A 21,722-nucleotide genomic window follows, 5' to 3' on the forward strand; every position below is an offset into this window, starting at 1 on the left:
ACCTCCAAGTCGTCTAAAATACGTGCTCAGATTATTTGGCGCAATTCAAGGATGATCTGTGCAGTCGTCCGGTAGGGTGAGGTCGCTGAAAAAAGTGTCGCTAATGCTTTGATACGGCAGACAATTTCGGTAAAAAATCGAAGTTCACATCATAAGTCAGGAGTGCGGTTTAAGACTCGTCTTGTCGTGCAGCAGCGGCAAGCACTGCTGCTAAGGTACGCACTGGTGCGTGATGAAGTCCTCCCGGGTGACGCAGTCGAACACAGCGCCGAACTCGGGCATGTTGTGGAGGGGCAAGAGGCAGTTGGCGCGGGGTGACAGTGGTCTCGGCGTCTGGTCGGCGTCGCACGAAAGCAGGCAGAAGCGGGCGAAGAAGGCGGCCTGCGCCTCGGCCCAGAGCTGCCGGAACCCGTGGGCGGCAGCCGCGGAGCCGAAGCTGGCCACTAGGCCGTCGTACGCCAGCCGCAGTCCCTGGACGCGGAGGAACATGTCGCGCTGCTGGTGCTCGGCACTGCCGCTCAGGTGGCGCCGCAGGCCCAGACGGTAGAGCAGCCGCTGAAGGCACATGGCGGTCCCGTTGTATTGGTTGATCGCTTCTGGCGTCCACCAGACGTCGCTGAGTCTGCGGTGCGCCTGAAAGTAGGAAATCGTGCATAGCCGGGCGGAAGTTTTTTAGGCTTGTAATATGCATGTAAATTAAGGTAGAACAACACACACAATTAAAACTCTATCTAACGAAACCCCATTTTAAGAACTTCATGATGTAACGAAGAAATTTTCCTTCCCTGGTAGGCACCCATAGGGTTCAATGTCCTCATCAACGCAAACTAACGAAACTAACCTGGCCACCACACTCGATCTAACGAACTTTTTCCAGGATTATATCAGTGAAAAAAGGCATTTTTTTATTTATTTCGCTGAAAATGTCACGCTGCTTGTTGGTAGAGTACGAGCAAAAATTACAGGGACACCTAGTAGCCTAGAGAGTGCAACGCGGTAGCGTGTGGCAGGCGACGCCGCCGCAGGCGAGGACACAGCAGAGGCCCTAGATTGCGAATGTATCCAGCGGTTCGCGGTGCACAAGAGGAGTCGGAACATGTGAACGATGCCGAAGACGCCGAAGCTCTCGTGCCCACTCCCAGTGCGGTGACGGACGCCACCAACCATTTTGCGGTTTCCTCGGGTCCACGAGGGAACCGAGGGTGTAGTGTAAGTGCTTGCGGGATATGTTAAGTTTGTACAGCCACTGCTGGTGAAGCGCACGGAGCTGAAGACCACAGTTTTCTTCGCGGCAAAATAAATTCGTAGTTCTCTCCAGGACACTCAGATGTGTTTTGTTTTGTCGGTGTCACGAACGACTGGTACATGCGCTAGAGTACGATGCCGCGGTAGCTTTGGGTGTCACAGCGTCATAGGTTTAGATCTTGGAGGACCTAAAAATGCCTTTCTTGAATTTATGAATTTCCTAATTTAACGAAATAATTCTAGCCTGTTCATCACTTTCTTAAATGGGGTCCTAACTGTACAACGTAGTAGTTACTTGGGTATTAAGTATACAATGAATTACAATGGAGACTCAAAAGGTATTAATTTACAACGTGTTAAATGTATAAGCACTGAGGTTATACTGGTGTATATTAGTACGTAAGGTATTATGGCGCATTAAAGCTACCAAGCAAAAGTCATATTATACGCTACATTATACAATTGGTTACACATTTAACCTGATTTGCAGCGCAGCCCTAGGCGCTCGGTTCCTCAGTTGAGCGGTATGTCTCGCCCTAACCTAGACAACCAGAGAGCAAACACAGGATGCAGCCGAAAACGAAAGACGGCGATATAGAAGGGAGTCAAAGGAGGAAAGCGAAGAAGGAGGGAACGGCGGCAGCGTGAAGAGTAGAGAAGAGCGCACTGGGCGTTAGCTCTAGGCGAGCTTCATCGGCGGCAGAACACTGTGCGCACTGCCCAAGTCGAAACTCTGAGCCGCCGCCGTTCTGCACAATGTTCTGTATCGGTCGCTTAAGGTTCGAGATTTTTAAGGAGCGAAAAACGCCTTTCTTGAATTTATGATTGTCCTGTTTTAACGAAATATTCCAAGCCTGCTCATAACTTTCTTAAATGAGGTTTTACCTGTGCAACGTAGTAATTACGTAGGTGTTCTTTCGGGGGTCGCGCCGCGAAGTAAGTGTATTAACTTTATCATTTCCATGTTATACGAATAAGAAAAGCACCTTTTGCGGTTGATAACGGAAGGTAATAAACTGGCGCCACATCCCAGGGTACCCTTAATAACAGCGGTTACACCTTAATAGCTTATGCAGTGCCGGCATAGGTTGCACCTATTGAGAGCCAGAGAAGATTCAATTATATATTTCAGAAACGCTTAGTAATGCCAAACACGCGGTACCTCCTTCAAGAAAGGCAGTTTAGTAGGGGTGTGCAAATGGTACTTTTCCCAAACCAAACCGAATAAAAATAGCTTGGATAAATATCGAATCGAACGTGAATCGAGTACTGAGAGAATCGAATGCGTATCAAATATTTTTGCCAATATTCATTAAGAATCGTGAGAAATAGCGAAGTGATTATTTCGCGGTTACTGCTATACCTATTAGAAGACGCAAAAGTGATCTTCATTTCGGGGGTCGCGCCGCGAAGTGTATTAACTTTATCATTTCCCTGTTATACGAATAGGAAAAGCACCTTTGTCTGTTGATAACGCAAAGTAATAAACTAGCGCCACATCCCAGAGTATGACATGGCCGAGAACTATGTATGAGGCATGGACTCCGAGGTCAAGCATAAAGGCCGGGCTTGGTGAGCATGCCTGGGCCACACGTCATCGTCAACCTCTGAGGGCAAGCATGGGGATTATGAACACCGCCACGCGAATTGGCCGCGCCACGGCGTTGAACCTTCCCTCCCACGCTGAATACGGCAGCATGGTAAGCGGCATGAAATACGGTAGGTTTTATCGAAATGAATTTCAAAACTTGGACATATCCGAACCGTTTCGAATAATTTCGAACATACACCCTTTGATTCGTTCGAATAATTGCATATGAGGATATTTGATGAAGTATTCGATATTTCTGAATATTGGCACACTCCTGGAGTTTAGCATATCTGCGCCAAGCTATCCCCATTTATCAAGCCTTGAGACGCACTCCTGCAAGAAAACCATGCATTCAGAGAAGACGTTTACATATGGATTCTGAGCATGGTAATAATAATAATAATAAGGAAGCAGTTGCCCACTACATTCAGCCCAAGCGCAGCCATCTTGTCGCAAAGAAAAGCTACAGAGATTCCACTGAAACTTTCGCAGATTATGAAAATTCTTCTTGGTCTGAGGTTCCAACATGGGACCACCGCTTCACCGAAGCAGTCCTACCAACTGATGTAACCAGGATTGCTAGCATTCGTAGAGCGAGAGAGAACTGATCAGTAATGCAAAGTGATAAAGGTGTTGGTGCCATGTTTAGGGGAATCCACCGGAGACTTAGTAGATTTGTAATAAGAAAATAATTACTCATCTGCATCCACCCATTCGCAACCATACGGCTACAAATCACAATCATTTGGTGCTATGGGTTATGTTACCCAGTGAAAATAATTTCATTTGTCAGAAAAGAGTTTTCGGAGGCACTTATTCCTGCGCAAGACGCGTGTTTGTTCCCGCTGGGTAATGTTGGCTCGTTCATCGTACGAGTCGCTACTTAAACGCTTAAACCAACTTATCAGCAGGAGCAGCTCCAGGTCAACTACGCCCATTGCAAGACAAAAGCGTCGTTCACATAACACCCTCTAACTCCACTGCGCAAGCTTAGGCCACAATATCTGCGAAAGCTACCTAATGTCATCCACCGCGACACTTCATACCTTTGCCAACGCGTATACTAGCCGACCAATGCGTCTAGTATTGCAAGCGTGACGAAAACCCTTTGCTCGTTATGGTTATCTAATGCGAGAACTGCCCCGTTGCACTAATGCCATAGCAATACATCTCTTAGCATTATAATGAAATACCCCCTCTGTTGCCCCAACTCAGTCTTCTTGAATAGCCGGCGGACCCTTCCCGCGGGGCCCGACGCTCCTGGTCACCTAGGAGGAATGGGAGGTGTTGTGTTTCTACCCCCCCCCTTAACTCTGTGTGTTCCCGTCACACCTGTGTCCACTCGGACCACGTGGGCCCGATCAGGCAGCTACCGTGAACAATCACCAAGGTCGACAACCTCGCGACGACCATGGGAAGTGGGATGCTTGGAATGCCCCTCCGAGCCTCAGCGGATTAGGGTAGCAAGAATGACAGGGGCCATTGTCAGCAATGACCCCAGCGAGATTCCTATGCCGGAGGTATTGTCCGAGCGACCACAGAGGAGGCGACGGGCCGGCGCCGGTCACGCTGGCGGATAATTGAAGAATTCCGTGGCCCCGACTCGCGTTCTGGGCATTCGGCGGGGAAGCAAGTTTATTCACCTGCTGGAGGACTTCGGGAGATTCCTATCCCGCAGCGCTGGATGAGTCGGCATCTCCTCCTCTCATCAACCAGCTGCGTGAGAGTGGAAAAACCCGCACCTGCCCAGCCGTGGGTGGTAACAAGAAGGTCCCCTTCGGTCCATCCGATTGGACAGTGCTCGTCGACCATTATTCCCCAGCCAGGGATCTGGGGAAACCGAACGATATTTAACTCGGCCGTGAGTGTGGCCGAGAGAAGCCTGCTAGCTCCAGTCGACTACGGTTGACGAAGACGTTGCCCTTCCACTGAGAGCCATTCTCAGTCCCGCTCTTGTAAATATTGTAAATATGTGAATACAGTTTTTCCTTCACTTCCCCTACTCCCCGTCTCCGGCCCACGTTTCCTTCCTCCTTCGGCACTGCGGCGGTGCTCCTGGACGCGATGCCTGGTGGGACACGCTTCTAGCATCGACAAATATATCAACTGGTTGGCAGCGGCGGGATCTTCCACGCTTGGTCCTGGCTTCAGCAGTGGTGAGCGCTTGACTTTCTTTAAGAATCTGCCAGGCTTGATAACTCTGGAAATTTATCACTACCTGTAGATTGTTTTTCTGCACGTGCTCGCTTAAGCATTTCACGTAGCAGCTTATTTTTGAAAGTCCTCGTCCGAGAATTGCCATGGATTTGAGCAAGCTAAAGAAGCCAGAGTTGATGTTGCTGTGTGAAAAACTGGGTATTGAGGCCAGGAAAAGTCACAGAAAGCCGCAGCTGATTGAGGCTATTAAGGAATGTGGTGCTAAGGAGGGAGACAAAATTTTGGAGACCTGGGAAGTCATTCAGGAGGGAATCAGGAACGCTAAGGAGGAGGCCGACAGGGTTGAAAGAGAGCGCAAGGAGGAGTCCGACAGGGTTGAAAAAGAACGCCTTTACCACAAGGAAGCCGCTAAGAAGGAGGCCGACAGGGTTGAAAAGGAACGCAAGGAGGAGTCCGACAGGGTTGAAAAAGAACGCCTTTACCGCAAGGAAGCCGCTAAGAAGGAGGCTGACAGGATTGAAAAAGAGCGCAAGGAGAAGGCCGAGAGGGTTGAAATAGAATGGCAGGAGCAATGCCGTAAGAGACGCGCTGAGCTCGAGAAACTACGTAAACGAGAGCAGCAGGAGCTCATACGTACGACTCAATTTCTCAGACGGAAAAGGGCCCGAGATCGGTTGCGGACTTTTCAGAGAGGCGAGAGCTTCAGAACGTTCCTCGCGAGTTTTGAACAGATATGTGCGGAAGAGGAACTAGATCAGGGCGAATGGTCAATGATGTTGCTGGCCATCCTTCCTTGCGATGTCAGCGCCGTATTAGCGCGACTGTCCGATGAGGATGCCAGAAACTACGACAAAGCGAAAAGTGCCCTCTTCCGACACTTCAGAATTCGTGTACAGACCGAGTCTAAAATCCGAAGTGATAGCAGCGAGCAGCGCCCCCATCAGTGCGTCAGCGACCAGCCAAAGAGCCCCGCTTGGTCAGCTACGCACATTGTAGTTGCTCAGAAGAACAGTGACAGTCGGGAAATTGATGTGATAATCTGCGGCACAGAGCGTCGTTGTCTGCCACCTGACAGCGACTGTGGCGCTCCAAGCCAGAGCGCGGCGTTAGATGAAAAGCGCGATGCCGCGCAGATTTTCCTTGCAACCCAGATAGGCGTAGGCGCAGCGCAAAAAGGCAGTCCTCCAGAAAGCAGTCGCGCGCTGAAAGTGGCAACTGCAAGTTCTATTGTAAGCGAGGAATGCGCCTCAGCGCTGCCTCGAAACAATGATCAGTTCAACGATCAGGGAACGACAGCCGCTCGCGACCAAACACCCGAAAATGAGTTATGCTCCACTGAAATCAGCGTGTCTTTGCCCATTGCCAGCGTCGCGATCGAGAGCCCGCTCGAGGTGCGTCTGACCGGTGCAGCCGTCTCCCAAAACCTGCCTAAGCAGCATCCCTCGATTTTCTCTAATCGCTTGGATATGCTGCTCCAAGAAAAAGGCCTTTGTTTTGGAGATAACGCTGCGAAGGTCCTTACCATTTCGAAGGCTCGTGAGGTCGCGGCGCCAGCAGAGCACGTGGTTGAAGAGGGCAAACCTGAACCTGTAAGCCCGAAGCCTGTAAATTCTCACGGTGATGAGCTAGAGCAGGCTTTATTGCAAACTGGCGATGAGGCGAACGCCGGCGACTTTACCCGTGACGGCTCCGCGCTACCTAATGACGAGCCAGCCCAGGAGTTACTCACCTCTAGCACAGCGGTAAAGAGTACCGACAGTAGTGCAGGCTATAGTGAGTCTTCCGAAGCAGGCGCATGTGATGAGCTGGGGCTAGGTGAGGAATTGAATACGAATCTAGTGTTGCCCCACTCAGATGGCTTTCTCGAACTCCTTCGTGTGGACAGAGAAACGTTCACCGCTGAGCAAGAGAAAGACCAGACTCTACGAAATTTGAGTCACCAAAGTGACATAGGTGTGTCGCGGAAGAACATACCTTTCCAGCTCCGTCCTGGCCTGCTGTACCACCAGTATAAAGATAGGAAAGGTATCCAACACGACCAACTTACTGCCCGCGTCGCGATCGAGAGCCCGCTCGAGCTGCGTCTGACCGAGGCAGCCGTCTCCCAAGACCTGCCTATGCAGCATCCCTCGATTTTCTCAAATCGCTTGGATATGCTGCCCAAAGAAAAGGGCCTTAGTCTTGGAGATAACGCTGCGCAGGTCCTCACCAGTTCGAAGACTCCAGTATTCGCAGCGCCAGCAGAGCACGCGGGTGAAGAGGGCAAACGTGGCCCTGTAACCCTCATAAACTCTCACGGTAGTGAGCCAGAGCAGGCTGGATCACCAACTGACAATGAGGCGAACGCCGACGACTTAACCTGTGACGGTTCCGCGATGGCTAGTGACGCGCCCCGCAAACCAACAGCGAGGGTTTCCACGGAGCGGCAGCGTAAAGAGGTGGCCAAACGGGAAGAGTTAATTAAGGGGAAAGTGCGGCTCTTGTTGACTGCTCGACTAAAATCCGAACCGCGTAGCCGCCCCAATTTGGCACCTCGGTGCTCAAGAGTTCGCACCCGCCCCGTGGGAACACAAGCCAAGAGAACGCAACGCGCGAACCCAATCCGAGAGAGACGGATACGCTGGCACGGCATTCGCACTCGTTCGTTCCCTTCTCGCATTCTGCTTTCTGAGCGTCAGCTAAACTTCAGAACCGCGGGACTTGGACGAAGAACAGTTAAGGGTCCCAAGCTGAAGTTCCTAGACTTGTGTAATTTTGCACCTGCTAGAGTAGCTATCGGACCGCGGCCGCGCAGGGGGCGGCTGAAGAATAGGAAGCAGTAAATTCCTCTGATTGCAACGCCGTTTGCAAGCGGATTCGAGGAATAATCCCGTTTTGAGTTGAATGCTTGTCTCTTTTGTTCATTTAACTCTCCTGTACAGAAATGCAAGTTGAAATTCCTAGCATTATGTAATGTCTCATCTGCTAAAGCAGCTGTCGGACCGCGGCCGCGCAAGGGGCGGATATGACGCATAATCTTATATTGAGTTTAATGCTTGTTTGTCTTTTGTTTATTACACTCTCCTATGCGAAATGAGAGCGAAATTTTGGAGCTTGGCATTGCGGAACTCAGTTCACTTGCGTTGCAGAAACGTAAGAGATAAAAGCTTTCCCGTGTAATGCCCTTTCCTGACTCCCCGGTCGTTAATCCGCTATGCAAATTTGTATTTTGTTTTTTGCTTTAGCGGGAATCATTTTTGTCTGTTTTGTATGTGTGTTCAGCAGCTCCACCTTCCCTTTGTGCTCTCACGGGCGGTGGCTTTCTGTGACAAAAACCGTGCTACGGCACCCCCCCAAAATTTTAGAAAATTTTCCTCCCTTTTGACTAAACAAGCTCTGGGTATTCTGGTTTGGTCAAACATGTCAACTTTCGGAGGAGGACGTAAATTTCACGCTACAGCTCATTTTCTCTAAAGAGGTTTTGTTGACCGAAAACAGCTTGGCAGTTCTTGAAGTCGGTTTGGCGCTTTCTGCTTGTTGGGCTGTGTACCTTGCTGTTTGAGACCGTTACAGTTGTCAACGAAGCAAGAAGAACCTTTGGGCCCAGCTGTGACCAAAAGCCGAACGGACACAACTCCAGGTCTCTGCGCGCAGCAGCGTTGGCTGCAACCACTACGAGACCTCTTCGGGCGGCGGACGTGCTGTTGTGTTTCTACCCCCCCCCCCCCTTAACTCTGTGTGTTCCCGTCACACCAGTGTCCACTCAGACCACGTGGGCCCGATCAGGCAGCTACCGTGAACAATCACCAAGGTCGACAACCTCGCGACGACCATGGGAAGTGGGATGCTTGGAATGCCCCTCCGAGGCTCAGCGGATTAGGGTAGCAAGAATGCCAGGGGCCATTGTCAGCAATGACCCCAGCGAGATTCCTATGCCGGAGGTATTGTCCGAGCGACCACAGAGGAGGCGACGGGCCGGCGCCGGTCACGCTGGCGGATAATTGAAGAATTCCGTGGCCCCGACTCGCGTTCTGGGCATTCGGCGGGGAAGCAAGTTTATACACCTGCTGGAGGACTTCGGGAGATTCCTATCCCGCAGCGCTGGATGAGTCGGCATCTCCTCCTCTCATCAACCAGCTGCGTGAGAGTGGAAAAACCCGCACCTGCCCAGCCGTGGGTGGTAACAAGAAGGTCCCCTTCGGTCCATCCGATTGGACAGTGCTCGTCGACCATTATTCCCCAGCCAGGGATCTGGGGAAACCGAACGATATTTAACTCGGCCGTGAGTGTGGCCGAGAGAAGCCTGCTAGCTCCAGTCGACTACGGTTGACGAAGACGTTGCCCTTCCACTGAGAGCCATTCTCAGTCCCGCTCTATGTAAATAATGTAAATATGTGAATACAGTTTTTCCTTCACTTCCCCTACTCCCCGTCTCCGGCCCACGTTCCTTCCTCCTTCGGCACTGCGGCGGTGCTCCTGGACCCGATGCCTGGTGGGACACGCTACGAGCATCGACAAATATATCAGAGGCCTATTGCGCTCGACGGACCCATCCAGACAGAAGAACGCCACTGACCGGGCTGCCCACGTCGCGGAAGTACATGAACTCGTGAGCGTTTAGTGCCGTGGGGTCGGGATGATCATGATCGTGTAGTAATATACTATACGCATGCACTATACTCATGATCGTACAGTGCAGTGGGGTCGTGCGTGGAGCCAGTTGCCTGTGGGCCCAAATTCCTTGGTGAAATAAACTTATTTCTCTCTCTCTCTCCCTTCCCTTGCTTAGGCTTCTGATTCTGCGATTCACGCCGGAACTTAAGTTCATTTTCTGAGCCCTTTTTAGGCAAGCAATGGTGCGTTACCGTCCCTGCCGGAGAGAAGAGCGCCGGGCCGACGACGTCGACGATGCTCGACGCCAACATTGCCCCAACGGTGGCGTAGTTGAAGTAGGTCGGTACGCCCGTCGCGTACAGGTACGGCGAGCTCTGGTACACTGTGGGCACAACCACGGACTGCGTTGTCCCAGAGTACACCAACTCGCTGTGCCGCTCAAGCCGCGAGATGACGGAGGAGGCGAGCGTTGGTGGACTTCGCAGGCGCCTTTCGTGTGTCACTCGCAGTACCTTGAGGTAGAACTCGACAAAGTTCCCCTCACTCTCGCTGATGCTGCCGAAGACAGCCGGGTGTTCCTCATCCATCCACGCTGGCTTCAGCTGCGGTATTGAGGACGCGGTGAGTATTGACCTAGCTGCGTATTTATTCTGCGACGGCCTCAGCGCCGGCGCGGCAGTTATGGCGTTCAGGTGATGACCCGAAATACGCGGGTTAGATCTTGGCCGCGGTGATCTAATTTCGATGGTCGCGAATTTCCAGACGCCCGTGTACAATGCGATGTCAGTAGACCTTAAAGAACCCCAGATGGTCGAAATACCCGGAACCCTTATCTACGGCGACCTCATAGCCTGACTCGCTTCGGGACGTCAAACCCCCGTAACTATAAAATATATTCTGCGATGGGTGCATTGAAATGGCGACAAAGTCACGTTACACAACAGTTGGTGAAGCTTTTGCTCCCCTCTAAGATGCGCACCCCGACCACGTCTAATTTGTTAAACAATTTCAGAGATTACTATATGCATATGCACGCGACGGCATGGTGTAAAAGGGCTTAACATCCCAAACCTGGTCTTGGGTTCTGACAGACATGACATGCAGTGTACGCCTCCGTATTAATTTTGACCACCTGTTGATCCTAAACATGCACTTACATCGCAATGCACACGGAAGTCTGTTTACATTTCGCCTCCACCGAAATAAGGCCGGCGCGGCGAAGATTCAACACCGCGACCTTCGACTCAGCAGCCTTACTCCAGAGACTCAGAACCACTGCGAAGGGTACTTGTGCGCACGAATATATATTTTGAAAACAAGAATTTCCTATCGATATCTGTTGTTGCCACTCCCGGCTTGAAGCTGGAGCTCACGACCATGGTCGAAATGGGGGCTACCTAAGAGTAGCATCAAAAAGGATGCGCGTATCAAATTATTCCATAATGCCGACACTATTAAATTTGGGCCATATGAGACGATAGAAAACAGTAAAATATTAGTGCAGCTTCACTGTCGCAAACCTACTCTCTGGAGCTCTACCCTTGACGAATACGAAGCATGCCTTTCACGGAGCAACGAAACGTAGCACTCACCGACATGTCTTCAGAAACGACCGACAGCACAACTTTTGTCACCTTTTCTTCAGCGTATGGGCGCATTTCCTTGGGCAGCCACATGAACATGATGGAGCCTTTAGACGCTTCTTGAAGTTGGCTGTACATCGTCTCGAGCACTTCTTGCCTTTTGCCTGACTTCAGAAGCCTGGTAGCGAGCTGCGGCCACAGGAATGCATGGGACCTCTGCACCAGCTCTAAGCAGAAATGTGCGGTCTTCGTGCGGTCTGACGACACCTGGCTTCTGGACAGTTGGACAGCCAACACCTCGGCGTCCAAATGGGACGCTAGGTACAAGGAGATGTCAGCAATACCGCTTTCCGCGGTAATGTTCTTGAACACATTTCGGATATTATCTATACCAGACGCCAGGGCAAGGTCTGAAAGCCGCATGGTGTAAGTATCCAATGGCATGAGTACATCATTAACTGCCGCTAGCCAGTCGGTTGCCTTTACTCCAGGAACAAGACCGTCGAGAAACTCCTCGAGTAGTCCATGCGCTTCTTCGCTTGGCTCTGTCCCTGTGGAATCAGCAACGTCTAGATCGCGCTCAGCGAGTGCGTCTATCTCGAGGATCTTGGGCAGGTCTTTCACCTCGTCTTCCATTACGCTTCGAAAAATTGTCTCCAGGTTTGCGCGGTGATTGCTAGTGCTCATGAGCTTCTGGTGCAGCGACCTCCCGCGGGAAACTCGCAAGACAGCGCGGCCATCCTCACTGAGGATTTCTAGGATCATGACTGAGTGGAGTCCAGCCAGCAGCGACATCTGTACCAGGAGCGTTACAAGTTCACGGTAGTCACGACAGGCGGCCATTTTGGTCCAGTTCAACTGCTTCCGAGCAGTCTGCAGAGATCCCTTGAGCGAGGCAGTGGTCGGCCTATCGGAAACGTATTGGTGGCACTGCCGATAGACGCGACGCACCATGCGGGTGTCTTCCGATTCATCTGCGTCAGAAGTGCCAAGAAGAAGTGTGTGTAAATGAAAACGAGTGAAGAAATGTAAACCAGTTTACACTATTGAGAGCGTTTTACGCTGTAAAAGAGGATGCTTGTGATTGGGCCAGTTGGAACTTTATTTTCACGACAAAGGCACGTCTCAAACCAATAAAATCAAGATTTCGCTGTCCCCGCAGACGGAGAATTAACACCGATGGCTGATGATTGTACCGCAACTATTGGGAGATTTCTGGAGTGTCTATTCCCAGGACAATCCCCATCTCATGACTAAATGTTGCGCCTTCTGCATAGCACCCAGCAGTCTGACTATGTACTTTCTGTGGCAATGCCCACACGACTGACACTTTCTTGGGGCCAAAAGGCCATGTGACCACGGTGGCGAAGCTGTTATACCGAAAACAAAAAACTCAGTTGTCTGAGGTAATATGACGACAGTGCTCAACCTACTATACCTTAAAAGCTCTGCTGTACAGCCGTCGTTCAAACAGCAAACTACTGCGTTACTGTTATATGACCATGAAACAACATCAAAACTGCGGACTAAAAGAGAAACACCTTGAAAGAAAAACGCAGCATTTCCCACATTAGGAGCAATTTCATTCAACATTACCAGTAACGTCCATGCATAAGAAATTAGATTAATCATTAGTTGATGAAATTCTGTATAAGACGAACTAAGGAATGGGCATTAGAAAAATAAAAACTAGCATGATTCGACAAAGCGTTTAAGCGAAACAGTTTCCTGCATCGTCATCATCATCGTTACCAGAATTCCCTCACCATCATCATCAGCACCACTATGCCCACTGCTAGGCATGGGCCTCTACCGTATCTCTCCAATCAACCCTTTCCTGTCCCCAATTGACCATTTTGCTGATGATACCGAGAACAAAACCCATTTAGTAGCTTCCGGCTTGCATGCATTGCCAGACACTGAAATTACAACGCCCTGTAGTTTGGTAAATCTAAATGCAAGCTCGGAAATTAGTGGCATAAGTTATAACATGTATTCACGAATTTTTGGCACCAATTTCCACTTTCGACATCATCTCAAGCTAGTTACTGTGACTGCGTGGTAAGCGAGGGCTACACGAGGAGAGGGCTGAGTCGGACTGGTTGGTTCATGTTGACCGGACGGTGCGTCAATGATCGGCTACGCGAACACGCGAAAGACATAGAAAACAAGTCACGCCGAAATAACATGGTCATTCATTTCGCAGATTGCGACAAATATGAAGCGTTTTTAGAATAAACCACTATCATCGCTAAGTATAAAGATCACACCTCACGCCTGATATCGGAGGCCTTTCACATTCACACATTAGGCAACTCATGTGTAAGCCAACCATCGGTGGCTCTATTCCCACAGGAGATCGCTTTTCTTGATCATTGATGATATCCGGAATGTATGCCTTGTCATGTTTACACCACAGTTTTCCCTTCTATGCTTTATATTGCACCCCCCTTTCGCAATGAACCATTTGGTTGTTAGTTCAGCGCATGTGTTTGTCTCATCTTTTTCCGTCCCGTCCGTCAGCGCTGTTTTACCGTACCATTCTACACGAGAAGGACGACGACAGCTAAATCGAAAGACTTTCCATTGTACCCCGGTATTTCCGCACAGCCTTCCGTACCTTCCTCGCCTTCCTGGCTCCAGAGTGATGCGTTGATTCTTGCGAGTGACACAGTGACGCTGTCACCGTGGAAGCTGCCGCCGTCCGGTCCCCGCGCCAGCCACGAGTCGCACACGTAACCGTAGAAGTCGCTGCACGCGTCCTTGCTCGTGTTGAGGAGGCCCACCAGGTAGTCACGGGCCGCCAAGCACTCAGCGGTGACGCAGGCCAGCGGCGAAGTTACGCGCTTGGTGTAGAGCAGCAGGACGAGACCCGCGATTAGTAGCGAGAATATGACTGCGATCGCGGCCACCACGGCCCCGAACAGGAGTCGCTCGTCGCGGCTTTCCATTTCGGTCACGAACGTGACGTTCAGGGCTGCGGTGTTGCAGGGACGCAGAAGCCATCGGCAAGAACTGTCAACTGAAACTGCACTCCTTATTGCATTCGCAAAACACGTTGCACTAGCGGGTGACTGAACAAATCAAGTTCGCCTAAATCAATTGAAACATACCCAGTTATTGTGGAGTATAGGCAATTTTCAACAGGGAAAGCGTTTATGAACGCCATTTTTTCATATACTGCAAGGTTTCACTACAACAATCAATATATCGGCAAGTCTCCCATGAGCAGGCTTGCATTTTTTTGCTTTTAACGTGTTTGCTTTTGTCAAAATCTTCGCGATTGGTTTTCTATGGCAGTCTTAAATGCTCTATGCGAGCGACGGAAAAACTTTAAAAGGCATATTTTGCTACGCGTCAAAAAATGCAACATTACCTTCAATATCCCCATATCAGTAGGTTGCAATATCGGAATATTCCAAATTTTTCCTCATGAATGCTGCACATGCGGATGCTACAGCACGTAAGAGCTGCTCACATTGAAAGCGTAGCTAATAGAGTGGAATCCGTAAAACCTAGGAATTATAAATGTGAAAATTTGTTCGAATAATCCGAGGTTTGAATTAAAGAGAGCCTTTTTAAAGACTGTGTTAAGTGCACCAAAACGCCGGTTATAAAGAACCGAAGGTTCCGTGCTGCGATTAATTTTCCATATTTTTATTCGCAGTGCTCCTCAGTTGCTTTATCCAACTTTTCCAGGTCATCCATACCAGGTGACCATGCCCTCGATCGCTGCTTCTCATGTCTGGACACAGGCTTTCAAAACAACGTTCGTTATACGCCCCTCTCCCCTCCCCTCACCCCTCGGACTTCACTCTGCTGGGCTGTCTTATTTTTTTCACTGTAGTTAATCCTCCGGTCAGTCCTTTTACACCCATCCGGCCTGGACAAGATTATCAAGTTCATGCTCCCCAACTTAACGCCCTTGGCACATCACACCCTACTCCCCCTCACCGGGACGAAGACAAATATTCGTGTTGGAAAGTTGGCTAACCACACTGAAGCGTCCCCTTAAGCTTTGTTTTATTGCGAAAGCAATACTACGCTAGGTATTGAGCCGTCGGCGTGGTCCCGGCGGGAACCACGTTTGACGTTTAGACGACCCCCGTAGTGACGTCACACCGAGCGGAGGAAAAACTGGAGACCAGCTCGGTTCGTCGGTGCGGTCCCAGGGTAACCACGCCGCGCCGCGCACCTGTGCTGCGCGCCGCTGCCGCGAGGAGGCGCTCGCTGTGGTTACGTCACACCAAGCGGAGAGAAAACTGGAGACCACATCGGCTCGTCGCCGCAGTCCCAGGGTAACCACGCCGCTGCTGCTGTCTCTCCTTCCCTTCCTCTCTCTGATAGAATATTACGTGTCGATGTGTATATATAAGGTGTTTTGGCCAACGCCCCGTTTGCTTTCGCAACCTACCGGGCTTAACTAAGCTAAGCCTCTGCCAATGTTTATGTATTCAAGAATCCCACCTTTCTGCCTTATCTCTACACTAAGTGTCCACTGCGTACGACGAAGCAAATAAAGGCCCGTATGCTGGCGCAGTTTACACAAGCGAAAGCGATGACATCCAGTCCTATTTTGCTTGTGAAGGGTAGACGACACAAAAATCTATTCCTGCTGTGCTCAAAATGTTGCCAATTGCGTAGATGCCATATCCGGTTTGGTTCGGTTTATGGGGTTTAACGTCACAAACCGGCTCAGGCTATGAGAGACGCCGTAGTGAAGGGGTCCGGTAATTTCGAGAACCTGGGATTCTTTAACGGGCACTGACATCGCACAGTACACGGGCCTCTAGAATTTCTCCTCCAAATAAATTCAACAACCGCGGCCGGGATCAATCCCGCGTCTTTCGGGTCAGCAGCCGAGCGCCATAACCACTGAGCCACCGGGGCGGCGCCATATCCGGCGTCCCGAGTTTGGATTAGAGTAGCAGGGAAAAAAGGGGGCCAAACTTCAAATTTTCAAAGTGTTGAATTTTTAGTGTTAAACTTAGAAGAGACAACTGTGTCGCAGAGTCAAACTTCTTGACTTTACTGCGAACAAACCTCCGAAGACGTTGTCTTGAGTGCACCTTTAATAGCCTCTTCCTTGCTGACCAGTGTCCGTGTTCCAGTGAGTGGAGAAACCCGAAGGAGGTGGTAGACAACGGAATACAGACGAACCTCGTCATAATATAGTTGAAGGGTCCCAACTTTTATGTCGTTATAGCGGTAGCTTCGTTATAGTTCGTGCGGACCTAGCTTCCAAGGGGAATTACCATTCTTTCATTATATCCGTTATTTTGTCATAATACATTGCGTTATAACGTGGTTCGATTATTGGAAACCAGCTTTTGGGATTATCATTTTCAACGAGGGTTTTCTCTTTCGCCGCATGTACCATTGCCGGAACGTTGCATGAACTAATTTTGCATTAGTTTGGCTGCCTTTTTACGGCTGGCTAATACTTTTGTACTGTACATTTTCTGCACTTGAACTTCCCTTTATAATGGCTAGCTTTATAGCTCGCTAGTGACTTTTATTGCTTTTACATCTGTTGCATTCAAATTTCGCCATACTTGGCGAGCAAAAGTTAACCCGCTGATGATGCGCAATCGCTTTCGGGGCCGCATTCCCTCTCTCCACACTCTCTGCTCACTTGGAGGCGTCACTGCACCAGTCTCCCTAAAGCCTCTATTCGGGAACGGATCTCGCGTTCCGCTTGGTGCAGGCGCCGGCGTTTTTACGCGGTGGCCACGCACAGACACAGGCAAGTATTTTCGCCTCAAGGCATCAATGCTTCTTGCACAGTAAAAAGATCCACAGAAAACGATATTCCAGTTTGGACCCGACATACCAAATTCCAAGGCGCAGGTTGGCATCGGTTATATTAAGAGAATTCCTATATATAATCATCACAAAAAATATTCGAGCGGACTCTCAAGCTCCGCCTTAAGGACATGACAGGATAGCTGTGTTAATGCGAATATATGCGTGATTTGTCCTTTTCTACTCAACATTCACAGCTCCTTGGGAGTTCTTACACCACTCCAGGCGCAGTGGTGATGTAGTTTAGCGATATGCTACTGCCCTGCGGTGACGAGTGCTGCCGCCGGCGGGATTTGTGCGACCGAGGTTGCTCTTCCCCTCAACCTCTCGCGACCAATCATTAATTTGCCTGCCACCTGCCACGGTTAGCAGTTCGTTAGTCCAGTGGGCAGGTTGTGATTACGCCACAATGTCATATGAACCACATGCCTCCTAGGTTGCAGAAGTACTTGCTGTTGGGCTAGTTGGTTCATGATGAATTTTTTTAATGGCTCGAAGGAACAATCACAGCAAGATAAGCAGACAGAAGGAGCGCCTTTTAGGTTGCTTCTTTGAGATTTTTTTCTGGATTTTTCGGTCAAGGTCAACGACGCTGATCATAAAGCCGGATTTTCTGTGACACGAGCTCCCTAACGCTATCGCACGCGTTAAGAACGGCAGGACACTGCAGTAAAGTTATTCGGCTGTGCGTAAGAAGTCTCTCTTTTTAGTGCTAACTGGAAGTATGTTGTAGAAGTCTTCCGTAGAAACTGCTAGTAGGGCCTCGAGTGCCTCTATTCTAAAAATGCACTGAATTGGGCGCATTTGGCATCCTATATCTGAGACAGTAGCCTGATCATGTCACCCTGTCTGTCGAGGTAAATGGCTCGTAGTTTCACAAATGAATCAGCGCATTTACCCTGTTGTTTGCAAATAAGCACACCCCGAGAAAGGCCGTGTGAACTCACGATAGAAGGACCAGTTGGCCGTTGAGCCAAGGCCGGTTTTTCGTTGAGCGTCCTCAGCTTGTGCTTCGGTGCCAGCACCGGAAGTGTACTTCCTGTCGTGAGCCCTTTCATGCTTGTGGTCGCTTTTCTGCTTTTCGCGGCCGCCACTGGCTTCAAGTCCCTCCGGCTGCAGAGGCAGTGCCTGTGGCGCGATCGGCTGAACTGTTGGCGGAATTAACGGCTCCTCCTTGCTGGGCTGTTCACAATGCGCTGTTTGTGCTGCAGCCTGCCCCTCTTTGAGCAGAGAGCCGTCGTTATTCTTTGGCGTTGGCGACGTGGAGGCTCGCGAGTCCACGGAGATGACTCCCACTAATGCCGTTGCATTGGTAGTCTTGCAGTCAAGCGGCGTCTCGCCAGGGATCTGGTACTGGTACTCAGCCACAGCAGAAACACCTGCCGGCGCGTCGGGTGAAGAACCCGGTTGGCCACTGTAGCTGGTTGAGGCACCGATCGCCTTCTTGGTGTCCTTACTTTCTATATCCCTCTCATCTGTGCCTTTATCCTTAGATGTCAATGCACCAGCCGGCCCACCGGAGGATGAACCTTGTTCTGTTTGAGTGGGCGAAGAATCGCTTGTCGTTGCAGTGATCGTCTTGTCGTGCTGCGACTTATTAACCCCACCTGGCCTGAGAAACACCCCTGGGGCAGCGATGCATGCCAACTGCGCCAACGGTGAGCTGGAGGCGCCGATCACCGAAGACGTCTGACGCTCTTGAGAGCTCGACGAGACCCCAAGCGCTTCGGCGACAGATACAGCCTTCGTCGGTCTGCTCTCGGAGCGGCCATCAACAGCGACTTCATGTGAATCCTTGCGCCTGCAATGGGCGACAGAACAGTTTATTCCTTTAGGCGCTTTGTTCGTAGAACGCAAAGAATGCAGGGCTCCGTGACAAATGTGCCTTAAGGCGCCTGACAGCTTGTTCGACCCATCGTTTCCGTGCAATCTATACGCGGGGAATAAAGCACAGCTTATGTGAGCATTTGACTGAACCGTTGCTAATGTTAGAAAGTGGTGCCGTGTATTAGAAAACGACTTGGTAACCTGACGTTTGAAGTAGTACTTGCACATTCCGTTCGAGATTCCGTGGGGTTTTAACGGCATCAGGGGCTACACTCTAAAATGTCCCATTCTCACTATCGCAGCACTTGAATGACATCTAATGGGCACAAAGCTGACAGCACAGTTTTGGACGAAAAAATGTGAAGTTGGTTAGAACACAGGTAAAGTAAATGTTATGGACAAATTTGGCCACCTGTGTAGTCAGTGGAGCCATCAAACAAAAAAGGAAAACCAATGGAGCCCCCACCCCCCTCCCCGCGCATGATACTGAATACACCCGCGCATTACGAATGGGAATGTCGCAAATAATTATTCGAACACAAATTCAATAATACACAGATAGAACTAAAAAAAACAACACTTATAAACACTATAGCCACGGTCCGCGGCCTCCTGTACTACTCCGCTAGCCATTCGCAACAGTAAACGCAATCAGCTTTTTTTTAAGTTTCGTTTTATAGAAGAAGCCAGGTATGAAAATTTAAGAGCTTATAATTTTATTTCTTGTGATTAAATTCTTGTTTAGGCAGCACTACTTTTTTGTCATGGGGAATCCTGTGCGATGGTCCTGAATAGGGCCGGAGCTTCACTGCAGACTTAGGTTGTATTTGACTGTAGAAACGTTCATGCGATACTTTCGAACATCAGCGTTCGCAAAGCGCTTTTTCGCGGCAAAGCTAGACAGGCGAGAAGCCGCCTTCTACCTCAGAAACCTGCTCTGAATTTATCTGGCTCACAGGACCATTACGTCGCTCACCTTGTTGGGTCGTGGCTTCCTTTGCGTTCCGTAGGCTGGGCAGTCGTCTTATTTAGATCTGAGGTGGCTCCTTTTATCGACCGCTGGCTCGACGCAGAGGATGACGAGGACGAAGATGAGATCTTCGAGCCCTGCTTACGTCGCTTCTCATTTCGTGCGGAGAGGCGAGATGAGGACGTCTTCGAGGGCTCGGCAACCGCGGCAACCGCACTTGCCATCGGAAGCAAGTTGGCATCGGTGCCGTCGGTCAGATTCGACTTCTGCAGAGAACAGCCAATGCCTTGCACCTCTGCTGCGGGCACTGTAGAGGGCCGAGGGGTGTCCGTGCTAACCAAGGACTGCTTCTTGTTCCTGACCTTCCCGAGCGAAGACGTCTTGCGTTTAAGGCTGCCTCCCACGTCCTTCTGCTCGTCACCCTCCATCGTGTAGACGAGGGCGTGTCTTCAGTTGAGCTACAGGGGTTCTGAAGATTGAATAAGAGCGCCGATACCAAGTGCTTCCGTGAAGAAAGCCTCGAGACCGTCTTCTTCGTTCTCGATTTAAGGTCGCGCGCCGAAGTGCACTGGTAGCCATGTCGTTTCTTCTTTTTCTTGCCATCTGAATAGCGCATTTCTCTCTCATACCAGGGCTGTTGTTTGCCGTTGTAATTTGAGCGTGAGTTCTCCCTTCAGCGCTAGGAAATTTCCCCAACTTCTATTGCTTTTTCTCTGTAATGTGGTTAAGGTACCTATTTTCACGTTTCTATGCGTATCATCGCTTCCGAAGCAACAAAAATCTGGTGGGCGTAGCTGGGCTCAAGCATACTGGCTTACAAACTCCCTCCGACCACGTCCGCTGCCTGGCCATCGCCGTTAACCGTGAACAGCCTGACCACCCAGTGACGACGGTGCCCGCAAGCTCCCCTCTCCCACTTCCCAGACAGCCGGAGTACTTGAATGTCTACGGGGTTGCGGGCACAGCCTGCGAACTGCTGGCTGCCTGGGTCATCACTATGCACTTCAACAACTTCACGTCTCCTCTGTGGCCTGCCGATAGCGGGCCGAGTATTGGCGACGGCATACTGGCCGAAAAAGACTCTGTACCTCCCCGGGCGCTGTTAAAGAAACAGTCGAAAGAGCAAGCGGCTCACCCTTCGAGTTGCTGGTCAGCGGGGCCAAGGTTCCTGCGGGCAGCCACTGGTACATAGGCGACCGCAAGTGAAAGGGTGCTCCAACGGTGTCATTATTAAAAGCCGACATGGGTGTCCGGGATGAGAAATTTGCGTTCGACTGATTGAAGGGCGATTTGAAAACGCGATGCTAACACATGACCTTAGTTCCGCTGACAACATCGCTTCCACAAGGCCGTATCATTTTGCGATCGTTTTTAGAGAATTATGTTAGCAAATAAAAACTGTCCGATACTTCATAAGCTCGAGACATCCATGGATCCTACCTTCACTTCTTGCATGTGAAGTTTAATGAGGACTAGTCTATCTAATTTATTTTCTTTTTTAAAAGGAATTTGGTGGCTCATCCAAAGAAAAAGACACATTTGTTGCATAGAAAATAACAGTCAAACATTTTCCAGCCTAATATTTTCCGGCAGGCATTTAATGCAACAGATGTGTGGAACTATATCCGCTCACAGCCTCAGCGTATTAGTCTGCATAACCGTAAACTTCTATATACACTAGCTACGCATACAGTATTTACGCAGGCTGATTCACTTCAGGACACGATCAATGCTGGGAAACTGTCTTTGCGGCCTCTGAGGATTGGTGTGCGCGGTCTCGAGATTATCCCACCGCAAAACGTTGCGCGATATTGTTGGACGTTCAAAGTGATGTACTCACGTCGTCCTTGGTGAAAATTTGATACAAATCTCAGTATAAAGTTTCCACGTGGCAAGGACAAAGATATGAGTACATGACAATTTTTGTAGCCTATGGGCCCCGCTTTGCTGG

The 21,722-nt window shown here is 50.1% G+C and overlaps 1 protein-coding gene across 1 annotated transcript; it reads right to left on the bottom strand.

The window, feature by feature from the left end:
• Window positions 1-210: 210 nt before the first annotated feature.
• LOC149328590 (uncharacterized) lies at window positions 211-20,199 on the bottom strand. The gene is made up of 6 exons (XM_089559033.1): window positions 19,778-20,199; window positions 17,922-18,775; window positions 13,790-14,146; window positions 11,179-12,143; window positions 9,838-10,188; window positions 211-633 (listed from the first exon to the last, which is right to left on the bottom strand). Exons 1-6 carry the CDS (start codon window positions 20,197-20,199, stop codon window positions 211-213), a joined length of 3,372 nt encoding a protein of 1,123 aa, XP_089415159.1.
• Window positions 20,200-21,722: the final 1,523 nt, after the last annotated feature.

Source organism: Amblyomma mixtum, chromosome 9, assembly GCF_055824585.1.
Source record: "Amblyomma mixtum isolate Tamu chromosome 9, ASM5582458v1, whole genome shotgun sequence".
Classification (NCBI taxonomy): Eukaryota; Metazoa; Arthropoda; class Arachnida; order Ixodida; family Ixodidae; genus Amblyomma; species Amblyomma mixtum.

Coding starts and splice junctions, on each gene's coding strand:
- LOC149328590 (XM_089559033.1), bottom strand. CDS start 20,199: ATGGAGGGTGACGAGCAGAAGGACGTGGGAGGCAGCCTTAAACGCAAG. Junction 12,144..13,789: donor GAGCCAGGAAGGCGAGGAAG/GTACGGAAGGCT, acceptor CTTCTGACGCAG/ATGAATCGGAAGACACCCGC. Junction 634..9,837: donor TCTTCTCTCCGGCAGGGACG/GTAACGCACCAT, acceptor TCCTACTTTCAG/GCGCACCGCAGACTCAGCGA.